At 57.5% G+C, this 17,372-nt stretch overlaps 1 protein-coding gene across 1 annotated transcript in view; it reads left to right on the top strand.

Annotated features, from left to right (window-relative positions):
- SLC6A3 (solute carrier family 6 member 3) overlaps positions 1-17,372 on the top strand; it is a 34,366-nt gene that overhangs the window by 5,365 nt on the left and 11,629 nt on the right. Inside the window, exons 3-8 of the mRNA XM_059919206.1 lie at positions 2,071-2,296; positions 6,505-6,643; positions 7,736-7,870; positions 11,509-11,612; positions 13,058-13,182; positions 16,812-16,924. Of these exons, the coding sequence (XP_059775189.1) occupies positions 2,071-2,296; positions 6,505-6,643; positions 7,736-7,870; positions 11,509-11,612; positions 13,058-13,182; positions 16,812-16,924 (842 nt within the window). The remainder of the gene's footprint in view (positions 1-2,070; positions 2,297-6,504; positions 6,644-7,735; positions 7,871-11,508; positions 11,613-13,057; positions 13,183-16,811; positions 16,925-17,372) is intronic.

Below are 17,372 nucleotides of genomic sequence, written 5' to 3'. Positions count from 1 at the left end.
AGCGCTCACAGCCACATTCCTAGGAAATCGTTCCTTCGCGCAGGCCTTTGGGGCAGCTGGACAGCAGCGCCCTTGGATGGGGGACCCTCCGGGGCTGGTGTGCTGCGGCTGATGGGGCAAAGCCCGCGTGCCCTGGGAGCTCCATCAGCCCGGGGCACCCTTGTCCCTCTGCTGTGACAGCGAGAAACCTGGCCTGCCCAGCGGAGGGCTATCCACACGGCGGTGGGTTCAGAAGAACCAGAGGTGAAGGCAGCTCTCTCTCTGACACCGGATTGGATCTGCTTTAGTGTTTGATCAAAAGCTCCGTTGAGTTCCCCAAACTTCAAGTGGAGGATTTGGTGTGCGGCGTTGCCACCTTCCAAAGATTTCCGGGCAGGCACCCACGGCCGGCTCACCACCAAGGAACACCTTCCGTGACGCAGTGGAAGCAGCGTGGCTTCCGCCGACGTGGCTGCCGGGGCGAGTTCACGGGGAGCCAGCCTCTCCGAAGGAGCTCAGGGAGCAGAAGTGCAGTCAAGACTCATTTCACATGGACGAGTCCACGTGGGAGAAGGCCTTCTGGAGGAGCAGTTTGGGTTTTGTCATTGCTGCTACTGAGCATGTTTTCCAAGAGGGACCACGTACCAGGGACTGTTTGCTTTTAAATAGATCACTCCTGATACTGGATCTGTTTAATATCTACACATAACTAAATTGTAGTCCCTCTCTTTTTGCTTTCAGGGTAGGAAGAGAATTTAATGAAGTGTCCTGAGCAGGAAAGTAGCTTCTCCTAAGGGCTAGACCCATAAAAAACGAGCCAAGCCACTCCCCGAAAAAGTCGGCTTGAAGGCGAGCTCCTCCCTGGCCACAGGCAGGCAAGACGGGGCAGGGCGCCCACCAGGTTCTAAGACAGTGAAGTTATCGTTATAGCCCAAACTAGTCGTAGCAACAAAGCTGGGAAAGAAGGCTGAAACAAGAGAGCTCTGCGTGGAGCCTGACACAGTGACCCGCAGTAATGGGACCCGGCACTGCTTGTCCGGCACTGAACAGGGAGGAGGTCTCACGGCCAGACCACCCGTCCACCACAGCCAGGATGTCGCGTCTCCAAAGCCTGCTCACCGCTCTGTTCTGCTCCAGGAGCCAGGAGCCCCTCAGGGACTGTCACAAATTCCAGGGCTTGTGATCCTGGAGACGGCACTCTGACGAGCCCTGGGGGGCCCTGTGTGGTCATAGGTGACCCTTGGAGACCCTGGATGGTCGTGCATGGTCCTGGGTGATGTTGGGTAGACCCAGCTGACTGTGTTTGCCCTGTGTGGCCTAGAGGGGCACGGTTAGCTGTGGGTGGCCATGAATGGTCCTGGATAGCTCTAGGTAGCCCAGGGAGGCATGGATTGTCTTGGAGGCCCTGGATGGTCCCGGATGAGCCTGGGTGGCTGTGGAAGAGCATGAAAGGCCCTAGTTATCCTTTAGTGACTATTGGTGGCCCTGCATGGCTCTGGGAGGCACTGGGCATCCCTGGGTGACCCTGGATGGCCTTCATGGCCCTATTGGCATGGGTGGCCCTGGATGGCCTTAGGTGACCCTGAGTGGTTTGGGGTGGCCTTTGTTGACTTGGTGTTTTGTATCCTTGGGTGTTCCTAGATGGCCCTGGGTGGTCCTGGGTGCCTGCGGATGATTCTGATGGTTTTGTTTGGCCAGTGGCCCTGGATAGCCCTGGGTTGAGTTGCCCTGGGTGACCCAGAGTGGCCCTAGATGACCTTAAGTGAGCCTGGATGACCCTGACTGGCTGTGAGTGACGGTGGACAGCCATGGATGGCCCTTAGTTACCGTGTATGTCTGCGGGTGACCTGGCTGTACCAGGGCGTCGCTGGATAGCCCTACATGTCTGGGTAGACGTCAAGGGCCATGGATGGTTTTGGAAGTGGGCAGCCCCTTCTCTGCCCATGGCGCGAAGTCTGGGACCCACCCTTTCCCTCGTCCTCTGGCGTGTCTAAAGGCGCTGCCTGGTTTCAGGACAGCCCAGGTGGAGCTGCGACCCGTGAGGGGAGGGGCAAGGGTGAGCTGCTGATGGGGCCGTGCTCTCCCCACCAGGCGTGGGCTACACGGTCATCCTCATCTCACTCTACATCGGCTTCTTCTACAACGTCATCATCGCCTGGGCGCTGCACTACCTCTTCTCCTCCTTCACCACGGAGCTGCCCTGGACCCACTGCAACCACACCTGGAACAGCCCCCGCTGCTCCGACGCCCGCGCCCCCGCCTCCAGCCCTGACCCCAATGACACCTTCAGGACCACCCCTGCCGCCGAGTACTTTGAGTAAGTGGGGGCCTCGGGGTCTGGTGACACCCCCGGGGGTGGGGAGGGGGAAGCCGGGCCAGCCACCCGCCCCTGCTGCCTCCCGAGGATGTGGGGAGGACCCCTCCCTGGCCTGTGCCGCGTCCCGTTCCTCTGGGCTCTTGTGGGCTTATTTCTGGCCCCACCTCTAGCAGCTCAGCACGGCTCCTGCAGGGAGACCTCGCAGGGAAGGGAAACTGGATGGGCTGCCCCGCCTGCCCCCTGCGGCCCTTTGGGGTCTGTTGGGGGGGATGGCCTGTGACCCTGCAGATGCCGCAGGGAGGAGGCGTGTGGGGCTGGGCTCCGGGGGCTGCAGCACCGCCTCCAGAGGGGGCCGGGCTCCCCTTTCTCAGTCACCTTCCCCTTCTCCCTCCGCTCGTGTCCGGACTCCAGCCGGAGGGGGGACCATCAGACAGTTGCCCGAGGTTTTCCCTGAGGGAAGGCACTGTCCCACTCCTGGGGCCTGTGGAGCTGGGTGAGACACCCGGTGTGCAGGAGAGAAACTGAGCCTTCGGGCCCTGGGAGAATCTGTCGTGTGGGTGTAGGCGTGACACCGCCAGAGGGCAAGGGATGTTCATGGAACCTGCGGACATTCAGCGTCTGAAGTTGCGTGTTTCAGATACTCAGGGTCTAAGTCCTTTGCTCTAGAATCCCCGCCACACGTGGGGAACGTATCTCCAGGATTGGCTGCTTCAGAAAGTGGCAGCAATGGGCAGGAATGGAGTGAGGCGGGGTTTGGGGGGCCTGGGGGGACCGCCGGAGGGATGGGGTGCCTTTCTCAGGCATTATTAGGAAGAACATGGTTAGGGTGGGGACGAGGGTTGTGTGTGATGGGACTTGTTTTATTTTTTGGAAGATACTCTTTTTGGCGGTTTGGGGTTAGAGAGTGAAGGAGTCTGGGGAGGGCAGGGAGGGAGGTTCTGTGAAGGGGGGAAGAGAGGGGCCACTGAGAACCTGCCTGCCCAGAGGAGGGAGAGTCCAAAGCTGGGGGGTGAGGGCCTGGGTCTCCAGGAGCTCTCAGGAGGGAGCGAGCGGGTTTCAGAGGACGGGCTGGAGTCCACCTGGGATGGGTCCCATTAGATCTGCCTGAAAGACACCGATGTGGACGTACCCGCGAGAAATGGAAACCCAGACCCTGTCACCTGAGTGTGTGGGCAGGACTCAGAGTGACAAGCAAGCAAGAAATGATAGATTCGTCCAAATAAAGAAGAGCAGAGCATTCATCAAAGTTGCTTGTGCATTCTTAGGAGCTTGCTGCCGGCTGGTTCATTACTGCATTTCCCAAACTTAAGAGCATCTCATGGACAGGTGAAAGCCCGGGCTTCAAGTATTCTCACCAGTGGCCCAGCTCTCAGGTTTAGCGTGTGATGGGGGACGGGGGACCAGAAAAGAGAGAGGGAGGGGTGGGGACCCCTGCACCAGAAAGCAGAAAGGGGAGACACAGACATGGCTGTGGACGAGCACCTGGGAGCGTCCCACCCGTCCCACCACTGACAGACGTGCGGAGACAGCTCTCGCTAGAGCTGGGTTTAAGTTATCATTTCACCAACAAAACTATGGCTAAGTTTTCAAGCTAGTGTGTCTTTTACAATTTTAAGATGGATTTTGGTGTAATTTAGAACGTTTAGAAAGCTTTAAGAGGTATCAAATGTGTCAGGTGAGACCATTTGGGGATACTTACCTTTTGTTTGGGAGGTGTGGAAAGAGTTGATTTATCTAAGTGATTTTTCAGATGAGAAAAATAGAGGGAAAAAACTGATTAGTCAATGATTTATTATTAAGAATGCTAGAAGGGAACATATGTGATAGATGAATTAAAAAAAAAAAAGAGCTGACTAGTGAAGTGTGTTTGGAAATTCCAAGTCTGGAAGAGAAAGATTGAGCTGGAAAGCTGCCTGAACCCTCCACATAAAGGGCTGTTAGCAAGAGCAGATGTCCAACCGTAGTTGGAGGTGACCCTGGGACAAAGGCGGGGCCTTTGAAGGTTTACGACGAAGTCATAGATCATTAACGACACGATGAGTTATTAAACTGCACTGATGACACACCAGGTGATTTCACTAACGGTGGTGACTGGGTTTCCCTAAGACAGGCCCCACTGACTGTCAGGTCTGCAAGGGTTTTCTGGAATGTAAACCCACTTTATAAAGCGGATCTTTGTGGAAAGCATTACATGTTCTTGAAGGCACATGTAATTAGGGAGCTCACATCCCACCATGAAATTCCATAAAGGCCAGGATAACTATAGTCATTGAAGTAGTAAAGCTGTAAGTGCTACAAAGTGCATGTGGGCTTTGGAAACCCCAAAATTGGCCCCTGTAACTCCAACTAGTTTTAAATTTCCCTCAACTCCGTAAACACTTATTAAAACCACCTTCACCTACTTTCTAATATAAATTAGAAAGCTATATATTTAAACCTACAAACTTGCCTCTAAAAGACTGCTTTAGCTGCCTCCTGCACGTTTAATATGTTGTGTATTAAAGTATTCCCTGATCTGCCTTGTGATTTCTCCTTTGATTCACAGGAGATTTTTAGAAGTTTGTTGTTTGATTTTAAAATATTTGGAGGTTTTCTAGATATATTTCTGTTATTGATTTCTAATTTAATTCAAATTTGGTGAGATAATATATTTTAAAACCTCATTATTCCTAAAGATACTGAGATTTGTCATATTGCCCAATATATAGTTTATCCTGGTAAGTATTCCACATGCACTTAAAAAGAACGTGTATCCTGCCGTCATTGGGTAGACGTGTTGGCTAGGTCCTGTTAGCTCCTAGTGCTGTTTAAGTTTTCTACATCCTTACTGTCTATTTGTTCTATCAGTTACTGTGAAAGGGGTGTTGAAATCTCAATTATAATTGTGGATTTGCCTATTTCTCTTCACAGTTCTATCAGTTTTTGCTTCATTCATGTATTTTAAAGCTCTGTTCTAAAGTGCACACATGTTTATGAATATCAAATCTTTTAATTGAGCCCTTTTCCATTATGAAATGTCCCTCTTGGTACTATTCTTCATTCTTTTTTTCTTTTTCTTTTTTTTGGCTACGTCGGGTCTTTGTTGCTGCGCGCGGGCTTTCTCTAGTTGCGGTGAGTGGGGGCTACTCTTTGTTGCGACGTGTGGGCTTATTGTGGTGGCTTCTCTTGTTGCGGAGCACAGGCTCTAGGCACACGGGCTTCAGTAATTGTGGCATGCGGGCTCAGTAGTTGTGGCACACGGGCTTAGTTGCTCCGCAGCATGTGGGATCTTCCCAGAGCAGGGCTCGAACCCATGTCCTCTGCATTGGCAGGCGGATTCTTAACCACTATGCCACCAGGGAAGTCCCTATTCCTCATTCTGATGTCAGCTTTGTCTGATATTAATATGATCATGTCAACTTTCCCATGAATAGTGTTTACATGGGATATCTTCTCCATCCTTATGTTTTAAACCTATATGTATCATATTTGAAGTGGGTTTCATGTAGACAGCACAGAGTTGGTTCTTACTTTTTTATTCACTATGACAATCTCTGTCTTTTAATTAGAGTGTTTCCAATCAATAATTATCAGTATGGTTGGGGTTTAGTCTTTCATCTTGCTTGTCCCTCTGGTTGTTTCTTGTTTCCTCTGTTTATTTTCTTTGGAATTAATTAATTATTTTGGCTTCCACTTTATCTACTCCATTTGCTAATAAGCTCTAGCTCTTTTTTTCTTGTTTTGTTTTGTTTTCTTGCCCACACCACATGGCATGTGGGATCTTAGCTCCCCGACCAGGGATCAAACCTGTGGCCCCTGCATTGGAAACGTGGACTCTTAACCACTGGACCACCAGGGAAGTCCATCTAGCTCTTTGTCTTAATTTTTAGTGGCTATTACAGGGTTTGCAATCTACGTCTTTAAGTTATCACAGTCTACCTTCTACTGACAGTGTGGCCCTGGGCCAGGGCTGGGCTTCTGTGGGCTCCCAGCGTGCGGTGGCCCACCTGCTCTGCTCACCTGGAGGGTGGGCCCTGCATCTCCACCTAGGCTGGGGTCCTGGCCTTTCTGGGGTGGGGGGCGAGGGGTGGGGGTCTCTAGGCCCATCAGGCCAGGTCCCTGCTGCCATGCCGAGTCGGGGAGGGCAGGTCTCTGCACAAGCGCAGCCCCCTGGTCCAGTTCTGGGCAGGGAGGCAGCCCCCCAGGACCCCTATCTCCTTCCTCTCCAGGCGCGGCGTGCTGCACCTCCACGAGAGCCAGGGCATCGGCGACCTGGGCGCCCCCCGCTGGCAGCTCACGGCCTGCCTGGTGCTGGTCATTGCCCTGCTCTACTTCAGCCTGTGGAAGGGAGTGAAGACTTCCGGGAAGGTGAGGCAGCGAGGCTCGCCAGCTGGGGAGTGGACAGGTGGCCATGGTGGGGTGGGGAGTGGGCTGGTGGGCCGTGGTGGGTTGGGGAGTGGGCTGGTGGGCCGTGGTGGGGTGGGGAGTAGACAGGTGGGCCGTGGTGGGTTGGGGAGTGGGCTGGTGGGCCATGATGGGGTGGGGAGTAGACAGGTGGGCTGTGGTGGGGTGGGGAGTGGGCTGGTGGCCGTGGTGGGTTGGGAAGTGGACAGGTGGGCTGTGGGGGGGGGGAGTGGGCTGCTGGCCGTGGTGGGTTGGGAAGTGGGCTGGTGGCCGTGGTGGGTTGGGGTGTGGGCTGGTGGCCGTGGTGGGTTGGGGAGTGGGCAGGTGGGCCGTGGTGGGTTGGGGAGTGGGCTGGTGGGCCGTGGTGGGTTGGGGAGTAGACTGGTGGCCGTGGTGGGTTGGGGAGTGGGCAGGTGGGCCGTGGTGGGGTGGGGAGTGGTCAGGTGGGCCGTGGTGGTTTGGGACAGGTGGCTGTGGTTGAAGAATGATGTCAGGAGAGTGCTTTCAGCGTGAAGACAAGCACAACAACATATTTTTGCTGATGAAAATATTTTGGTCATTATCTGGGCGCCCAAAGCAACGATGACCAGAATGTCCCCGTCACTTGGGCTAACGCTTACAGGGACCTTCCAGCACCTGAGAGTCTTCCAATGGCCACAGGTGCTCTCCTCCACTTCCCCCACGGCCCAGAGTCCATCTTTCACAAGTGATCCAGGTGCCCATTTGCACAATCAGTGCAAATCACTCACATCTCCCTCATCAGAAATTCAGCCACTGCTGCCTGCTGCCACGGCCCAAATGCAGAGAAGGAGTGCTCCTTCCCTGCCAAATTGTTCATCCTATTTTAATCCCTGGGAAAGACAACGTACAGGATAGAAGGCACTGGACAGTCTCGCTCCAGGAGGCATTTGTTGAGCTGGTGTCCTGTGACTGTTTGGGAGGCCGGGCTTCCCAATCCGAGGTCCCCCTCTCTGAGCACAAGCCATGAGGGTGACCCTGTGCCCGGCCACGCCAGCCGGTGGCCGGTGCGGCCCAGTGACGCTGTGCTCTCCCCAGGTCGTGTGGGTCACGGCCACCATGCCGTACGTGGTCCTCCTGGCGCTGCTTCTGCGAGGCGTCACGCTCCCCGGGGCCGTGGACGGCATCAGAGCGTACCTGAGCGTGGACTTCCATCGGCTCTGCGAGGCCTCGGTGAGCACGCCCTCCGCTCGCGGCCCAGTCCGTGCGGGCTGCCAGGTGGCTCGTGGGGCTCTACGACCCAGGCAGGAGACCCCAAAGGCTGCAGCCGGGCAGCAATTCTCACTCAGCCCGCTGTGTGCTGGGACCACCCAGCAGAGTTCCCTGTCCAGGTGGGAAGGGGCCGTGTGGGCACAGCGAGAAGCTGAATGGACCAGAGTAAGGCCATTAGGGGAACAGGTCGCCTAGGTTTCTGCAGGGAGAGAGCGGGAGTCAGCTGCCCCTCGACCTCTTCGCTGTGGGCCATGCTCTCCCTGGAGGAACGCTCCCGCTTCCTCGGATGAGCACCTGTGGGCCGCCCGGTCTGTGCCCGAGGGCGTTGCCGCTCAGCTGGATCGCAGCCGCAAGCTCTGGCCCCGGATGCATCCTCAGAGCTGGGCTGAGGCTGCGTGAACCAGGGCCCCCCTCGGGGAGCCAGACCTTGATGGTCAAACACCCCGGCGCCCGCGGCACAAAGGCGTGACGTGACCTCATCGTGGCCAAAACTTAGTCCACAGTCAGCCTGCAGGTTTCTTCAGCAAAGGAAGAAGTAATTCTGGGTTGAAATATGAGAAGACAACCTCGTGAAGAGAAGAGGCTCGGCCGGCAATGGCGGGGCGGCAGGGGGTGGAGAGAGAGATAGGCAGCAGCATGGCAGGGACACAGGCCCAGAAGCAGGGTGGCCATGGGCGGGAGGCGGGGGTCACTGGAAAATCAGGTGGACTAGACTGGGGCAGAGGGAGGGGCCCCAGGGAGGCTGAGTTACCGGGGGCAGCAGGAGGGGGAGGGCGGTCTCGGCTGAGGTGTGGGGCCGGGGCCTGACGCTGCCAGGTCGTGAGAGATTCGGCTGTGGGGCTCACCGGGCTGGAGGAGGTACCCCCGGGGCAGCAGTGGGGAGGAAGGGCGAGAAGGGGAGGCAGATGTGGCTCCGACCCCAGGAGCCCTGGGAATGGGGGGAGCTGGCAGGGCGGAGGTCGGGCGCTGAGAAGCAGCGAGAGGAAAGCGCCACGGTCTCGGCCCCGTAAGCGCACCGGCGAGGGCGGCCGCGAGCAGGGCCGGGCACCAGCTGGGCAGCCCACCGGAGGACCGAGGCTGTGAGGGCAGCACACGTGTCTCCACGGACGGCTAAAGGGAGAGTCCGTCCAGCAGCGGGTCCGGGGCCCCACAGCTGCGGAGCCGAGCCCGGGGAGCTGAGAGGTCAGCAGGGCATCTGTCCTCGGGAAAGCCCGCGGCAGCTGCGGGGTGCTGGCAGGAGGAGGTGGCCTTGGGCATCCAAGGCCAGGTGGGCGTGATCTGGAAGTCAAAGAGAAGTGGGGCGTCAGGCAGGAAGGGCAGGCAGCATGAGAGTGCGCAAAACAGATGCCAGGGGTGCGAAGAAAGCAGAGAACAGTAGGAACCGGTGGTTGTCACAAGTGAGGTACAATGGCAGAGGGATGAGACAGATAATAGATTTCAGGTGGACGGATGATAGATCCTAGACAGGCGGTAGATGACGGATGGATGACAGACAGGCGTAGGTGGTGGGCGACGGAGACACAACAGGACTGGACCTCACCTGAGTGTCCCTGCCTCTAACAGTCCCGTCAGCTAGGGCGGGAAGGAGCAGAGACCACAGAGCAGGCCCACAAGCGCTGGGCTCCTGGGAGACCGCGGTCCCCGAAGGGCAGGTCTATGCAGTCCTCAGCTCGGGGGTGGGGGGCCGTTCCCGGTCCTTCCACGGGGTTCTGGCTGACTTTGCTCCACGTCCTTCAGGACAGGGCAGGGCCTGGGCCTCACCAGCTTGGCGGCCGTCCTGAGCTGTCCTCCCAGGGCTGCTCCGGGCCCAGGTGCTGCCTGTACGCCCTCTCCCAGGCTCAGGGCAGCCTCCCTCAGAGACCGAGCGGCCCTGGCACCCTTCCCCTGGGGCTTGGCAGTGGGGGGCCAGGTCCCACAGGCCCCGAGGGGCTGTGGTTGGGGGCTGGCCCAGATCAGGGCGCAGGGCCCCAGCACCGTCCCAGGCTCGTCCCTGACCACCCCCGGGGGTTCAGCCATGGTGGCTCAGTCCAGAGGGGCCGCAGGGAGAGGCCTGGCCGGGTCCTCACTGGTCCAGGCCGGGTGGGAGCGGAGGTTCCACTGAGGGGCCTGCCCAGCAAGTGGATGGGGCGGAAGTAACTGCCGGCTCCGTCCCTTCTTGTGCCCGTGGCGCCGGGGACCCCGCGCTGCTCTGACGTGGAGGCTGCCCTGAGCCCTGGGGGCCACTTCTTGGTCCCCATGGGGACAAAGGGGACCGCCTTTGGGGTCGGCGTCACTGTCCTCAGTGGCATCCAGACGCCCAGCCCTTTCAGGCCGTCCAGACTCTCAGTCGTTCATCTGCAGCTCTCGTGGAGCTGCTGCATCGGGCAGGCGGCGTCTGGGCTGGGACAGACAGAGTGCTGTCCGGGAGGGCTCCATTCCAGCAGGAGAGAGGAGGCCGGGAAGTAAAGGAAGGGCAAGTCCAGGTCAGTTCTGAGAGGCTGCCCAGGCGGGTGCCAGGGTGGACCGTGGCCTGGGTCTGGAGCTGGGTCCTAGGAGCAGCAGTGAGCAAAGGCCTGGACAGATGGCCGGGAGGCGTGTCCTGATGGGTGAGCTGCACGTGCAAAGGCTCTGGGGTGGTCACTGACCACTGTGAGGACCTGGGGTTGAGAGGAGATAGGAGCCCCCCGGCGACACCGGCTCCTGTCTGCAGCTACCTGCCCAGACGGGCTGGCTGATGACCAGCACGAGGGGGCCCCTTGGCCCCCTGCCCACCCGGCCACTCTAGGCCTTGAGCTGGGAAACACGCTATCCCCAGCTGGGGAGCTCTGGAGTCACTGCCTGAGGACCCCGGCCCACAGGCCTGCACCACGGGCTGTGGGGACAGCCCCCAGGACCCGCCAGCCCAGCAGGTCTGGCCAGTCCCCCGGGGTGGGTTTCCACTCTCCTCCTCATCCCTGCCCCAGGCTGTGCAGGGCCAAGGGGGCCTACATCACCATCACCAGATGGTCTCCACATCACCCTGACCCAAGAGGGTCGTGTCTGACTTTTAAAATACCTCCTTGGTCCAGTATCGACTGCAGGCCTTCACTTGTCATGTGTGTCAGCGCGCGGATGTCACCTGCGCCACCCCCAGCAAGCGCACAGTGTCAGAGCCACGGTCGGCTCCACAGGCCTTTCTGCATGTCCCGCCGCGTGCTCACCCTGCACTCACCATGTGCTTCCGTGGGAAGGACAGAAAGCGGGCATTGGTGGGCACGTGTCTGATTGAGGCACGCACGTCACACAGCGTTTTCATAAATTACTGCTGTTACCAGGGTCACGGGCCAGACCAACCCTCACCAGTTGGAGTGATGGGAAACCGCAGGGCCTGCAACAAGACGCAGCCCCCTGTGTATCAGGCTCTCTCAGGCCAGCAACGCGGGAAAGGTTCATTCCCTGAGATGACATTTGCTTGTTGACAATGATGTCGAGTTTAAGTTCGACCCTGTTCCTTGGAGCCCCTGGCAGCGAGGGTGCGGCCGTCTGTGGGACCACCCCAGGACCGCTCCCTGTCCTTGGGCTGGCTGGGCCCCCGCAGGGACCTCTCACCGCCGCTCTGTCTGTCTCCCTGCCCCGCGCAGGTCTGGATAGACGCCGCCATCCAGATATGCTTCTCGCTGGGAGTGGGGCTTGGGGTGCTCATCGCCTTCTCCAGTTACAATAAATTCACTAACAACTGCTACAGGTGAGTCCTGGGCTCCCGCAAGAGGGTCTGCAGAATCAGGTGGGGACACAGCTGATATGGGGGGGGCATCGCTGACTTTAGGAAATAATCTGTCCCTGGATGAAAGGAGGGGAAAGTGAGCTGTGCTTGCAGCTCTAAGCCAAATGGCTTTTAAAGTGGAAATTTAACAGGGAAGCTCTAGGCACAGTGTTGACTGTGGCTTTAAGGGAGCATTGAAGCGGTGAAGATGCTGATCACCTCCCTGGGAGGAGGCCTCCCAGACCCCCCACGGAGGCCCCTTCCTCTGCCCCCCTCCTCCATCCCTGCCCCACCCAGCCGGCCTCCTCCTCCCAGCACTCAGGGTCGGTCGCCTCCCCGACGTGCCCCATGAGGAAGGGCCTGCGTGTGTCCCCACCCGGCCTGCACCTAGGGATCCTGGGCCCCAGGGGCTTCCCAGACTCTGTGCAGAGGCCGCCGGGGGCCCGGCAGCAGGACAAGCAGGAAAGTGGCCGCACTGTGTACCCAGAGCTGTGGCGGCATCTCAGCTGGGGCCGCCCAGCCCGGATGACCTGAGCGACCCACAGCCACTTGCTGGCCCTGAAGTCCTTCTGAAAACGGAGAAAGAATTTCATCCAGGACTGCTTCCTTTGACCTTCATGAGCCTGTATTTATTCTCTTTCATATCATGAGGATAAAAATGCAAAGGCGGTGTGCACAGCAAAATGGCCAGACTGACTGCTACCCAGAGGGCCACACAAAGGTGGAGTCTGGATGGCAGGGCCAGACAGCGCCTGCCAGCGCCCACCCTGTGCCCACCTGGGTCTGAGCACGCTGCAAACGTCCTTCCACTCGGGCACCAGGAGGGCTGACCCCGCACCCCCTCCTCCCCTGCTCTCTGAATTCTCAGCCGTCAGAGTGGGGTCCACAGCCCGGCAGCACTGGACCCCCAGGAGCGAATGGGAAACACAGCATCTGGGGCCCACCAGAGCCGCCCCGTCAGAACCTTCTTCTTAGCAAGCTCCCCGGGAGACATCTCAAAGCCCCGCCTGGTAGCCCCTGTCGAGCAGGGTAGGGACCCTTGTGGTCGTCTGTGCTGCCCACCTGGAGCCCCAGCTTTGCTGGTGGGACTGTCTCGCCTTCAGCACTGAGTCGGGAGTCCCAAGAGTCCCTTGGTCCCCAGGCAAACATGGACGGACCGTAGGGCCTGGCCTAGCCAATGTCTGGCCAGAGCCCAAAGCCGCTCAGTGGGGGGTCCAGGTGGGAGGTCCTGTCACCATCACCGGGTGCCAGCCTCCCTCCTTCAGGGCAGCGCTGGACAGCCTCTGGGGCTGCAGGAGGGGCAGGCCTGCTCGACTAGGGAAGCGCCCCCGGAGCTGCCTGCCCCAGACGCAGTAAATTACGAATAATGACTGGAAATTGCAGCGGCTCCAGGCCGGGTGCTGAGACAGCGCGTCTTGTTCCTGCAGAGACGCGATCATCACCACCTCCGTCAACTCGCTGACGAGCTTCTCCTCCGGCTTCGTGGTCTTCTCCTTCCTGGGGTACATGGCCCAGAAGCACAGTGTGCCCATCGGGGACGTGGCCAAGGACGGTGAGTGCCCCGGGGCCGGCAGGTCCCCCCCGACCCCGCCCGCTCCCGAGGTTCAGGCTGCCCAGTTCTTGACGAGTGTCTTCCCTGCAAACCTAGAGGGAAATGCACAGGCCTCCAGAGCCCTTCCCAAGAGCTGCTGATGCGACTGAGAACAGGATCCTGGGTGCAGCGCACCCACCGCCTCCCCGCGCCCCCCGCTCCTGCCCCCTCGGACCACCGTGCTGCACGCAGAGGCTGCCGCATGTTTGCCCCTTGTCCCAGTGCTCCTTGCAGAGGCCACTCGGCTGCAGGACGAGGGTCTGGTTCCCCTCCCTGGGCGGCCCCCGCCGTTGTTTACACCTGGCCAGGGACGTGAAGTTCAGGGCTCCGAGTTGTTCCAAGCGGCATGGACCTCTGTGTGGTCAGCCAGAAGGAAGCTGGGCTGGTTTGGACATAGCAGTTAATCTGTTCCAAAGCTTTTCCTTCAAATACCCAGTGGCCGTGGCACGTGTAGATGGGATTTGGATAATAGCCGAGAGTCCCCTGAAGTCTCTGGACACGGTGACAAGAGAGACCCATGTTCCCAACCTGCTCACCATGCCGACACGGACACGGAGTGTCTGCAAACTAGGAAGTTAGCTGAGGGGGAGTGGGCGGGAGAGGGCATGGGCCCAGGTGACACAGGGACCAAGCTGGGCGCCGCAGGAGAGAGCCCCTGGGGTGCTGGGCAGAAAGTCACGGCTTAGGCAGCCTGAAGCTAGGTCAGTCCAGGACCCCGAGGCCTCCCGCGACGGCTGCCACCCTCACCGGCCTGCAGGATCGCTCTGTGCGTGAGCCAGGAGGACCCTCCCCCGGGACCGGCCCGCTCAGGGCTGGGCCCCTCCCTTCCCCTGGGGAGCCCCTCTTCTCCTGGGGGCTGGGGGACTGATCTCCTCCTGGGTCTTCTCACTCTTGAGCGGGAGGGTGGCCTTCAGGGAGGGGCTGAGGGGAACAGAGGGCCAACCCCACCTGCGCCCTGAGCTCTCAGCGGGTCGGCCCCGTCAGCCCATCCGGTTCTTGAGAAGTTGAGTGTTGGGAGCCGCACTTTTTTTTTTTTTTAATTTTTGAATTTTATTTTATTTTATTTTTTATACAGCAGGTTCTTATTAGTCATCAATTTTATGCACATCAGTGTATACATGTCAATCCCAATCGCCCAATTCATCCCACCACCACCACCACCCCCCTCCGCTTTCCCCCCTTGGTGTCCATACGTTTGTTCCCTACATCTGTGTCTCAATTTCTGCCCTGCAAACCGGTTCATCGGTACCATTTTTCTAGATTCCACATATATGCGTTAACATACGATATTTGTTTTTCTCTTTCTGACTTACTTCACTCTGTATGACGGTCTCTAGATCTGTCCACGTCTCTACAAATGACCCAATTTCGTTCCTTTTTATGACTGAGTAATATTCCATTGTATATATGTACCACATCTTCTTTATCCATTTGTCTGTCGATGGGCATTTAGGTTGCTTCCATGACCTGGCTATTGTAAATAGTGCTGCAGTGAACATTGGGGTGCATGTGTCATTTTGAATTATGGTTTTCTCTGGGTATATGCCGAGTAGTGGGATTGCTGGATCATATGGTAATTCTATTTTTAGTTTTTTAAGGAACCTCCATACTGTTCTCCATAGTGGCTGTATCAATTTACATTCCCACCAACAGTGCAAGAGGGTTCCCTTTTCTCCGCAACCTCTCCAGCATTTGTCGTTTGTAGATTTTCTGACAATGCCCATTCTAACTGGTATGAGGTGATACCTCATTGTAGTTTTGATTTGCATTTCTCTAATAATTAGTGATATTGAGCAGCTTTTCATGTGCTTCTTGGCCATCTGTATGTCTTCTTTGGAGAAATGTCTATTTAGGTCTTCTGCCCATTTTTGGATTGGATTGTTTGTTTTTTTAATATTGAGCTGCGTGAGCTGTTTATACATTTTGGAGATTAATCCTTTGTCCGTTGCTTCATTTGCAAATATTTTCTCCCATTCTGAGGGTTGTCTTTTCGTCTTGTTTATGGTTTCCTTTGCTGTGCAAAAGCTTTGAAGTTTCATTAGGTCCCATTTGGAGCTGCACTTTGAAAGCAAGAAACAGAGGTTTGGAGACGGGGCAGGCAGACCCCTCCAAGACTGCGGTGGGAAAGCTGGGGGCTGGGATGAAATCTCAGCAAGTGTTTCCAAATCCATACTCTTTCCTGTAGGAAAAAAAAAAAAAAATCCAATATAGGCAGGAGAAAGGGAACATAATGCAAATAAATACAGAGCAGTGAAATTTACTCACTGTTGCATTTATGCATTTTCTCCGCTCTTTTGCCCTTTATTATGATAAATAGCAATAGTTTGCAAGAACCTCCACTAACCCCTGAGAGTAAGCTGAATGTAGTCTATGCATTTCTGTGACAAGCAAAGTAAATGTCATTTATAGCTCTAATTCTCAAGAAAACAGGGTGAAATGTTAACCCAGGAACAGGAATGAAAGGTGAGGATATTGGCCTTACGTTCAGCCGAGCAGATGGTTATCTTCCTGGGTTTGTGGCATTTAGACTTTAGAGCTTTTCAAACGAGCCACCCCTTCGTTCCACACCGGAAACCCTGCTCCTTCCGTGGGGTTGGGAGTCGCAGAGCACAGGCCTGACACCAGGGCTCCTAAGAGACCTTGGGAGGTGGACCCTGGCTCTGGCCTTTGTTTGATTCTCTAGAAGGATCAGTAAGTGCCCTCTTCCTAACAGCTGGCACCCAACACAGGCCCCGCTGAGGACAAGGGAACCGGAGAAGTTATGTCACACCTCTGTGATCAAGTACTCGGGAGACTGTGCCAGTGAGCTACATGGCACGTCTTTTTAAGTTAACCATGAAAATGATCAACTAGCAGTTTCCTGTGGGCATCTTTTTTTACTTTGGGATCATTTGCAGCCAAAGTGCCTGAGTCTTGGTTGAGTCCTGAGCCGCTCTATCCCCACCTCCACCCAGATCCCGCCTGCCGGGGGTAAGAGAGCAGGTGTGGTTCCCGCATGTGCCCATCCTGACCCAGCAGTCCCACTCCCAGGAGTGCGTCAAAGGGTCAGAGGAGGCTCGTACGTGAGCAGAAACACACTGCCTTGCCAGGAGCGTATGGAGAAGCGCTCCCTAAACTACGGTATCTCTGTAACAGCACGTGATTTTTAAAGACGATACTTAGAGTAATATGTCGGTGCAGAAAAATATCTACAGTGTGGGCTACATGAACCACAGCATGCCTGAGGGTGTGCGCATGTGTCCACGACAGGCACGAAAAACCAACCAGGAGGCGCCCCGAGTGTTTGGAGGGATGAAGGGTAGGACCCCGGGAAGCCGCTCCCGCCCTCTTCCCGTTGGCTGTGCCCCCTCCTCTCCCAGGGCCCGCGCAGCCCCGGGAGACGACTGGGGGCTGGAGGGGACACAACATAGGCCCTCCCTCCCATGGATCCGGTTTCCATTCTCCAGAGCCCTGGGCCCTGAATTCCAGGAGGGAGGACTTTCCAAGGAGAGCGGAAAGAAGGCAATGGGCAGGGTTTTGTGCCCTCTTGTGGTCTCCGGGTGGGGGCAGGGCTGGGGGTGACGGGAAGCAACGGCGGGGTCTGCTTTCAGGGCCGGGGCTGATCTTCATCATCTACCCCGAGGCGCTTGCCACGCTCCCGCTGTCCTCCGTCTGGGCCGTGGTTTTCTTTGTCATGCTGCTCACCCTGGGAATCGACAGCGCCGTGAGTGACCTCGGCGCTTCGCGTGCCGTGGGCCCACCAGTGACAGCCAGCCCTCACAGGGCCAGGCCGGGCCCGGATGCCCTTGCGGGTCTCCCAAACCCCGGTGCCGGCACAGAGCCCCTGCGTGGGAGGCAGGGTCCCACAGTAACTGGCAAGGAGGCTTCGGACCAACTCTCCCCTCTTCTTTCCCTGTGGGGGGGGGGGCACAGCAAGCCCCCTGCGAGTCCTAAACACACAGGCAGAGGGCCGGGGGCAGCAGGGCAGTGCAGGAAAACGAGGCAGCGGGGTGACGGGACACACAGGGCCCAGGCAGCCTGACTCACGCTCTCCCTGCCCTCAGCCGCCAGGAGGAAGGGCGCCCCTGCGGGGTGGGAAGCCGAGGCTCCGGCCTGGCCCTCTCAGCATCCTGTGGTGGCCCTGCGTGCGCGCGGGCGCTGCCTCGGCAGGC

The sequence above is a fragment of the Balaenoptera ricei genome, chromosome 3, assembly GCF_028023285.1.
Source record: "Balaenoptera ricei isolate mBalRic1 chromosome 3, mBalRic1.hap2, whole genome shotgun sequence".
Classification (NCBI taxonomy): Eukaryota; Metazoa; Chordata; class Mammalia; order Artiodactyla; family Balaenopteridae; genus Balaenoptera; species Balaenoptera ricei.
This window is presented reverse-complemented; position numbering and strand designations above follow the sequence as displayed.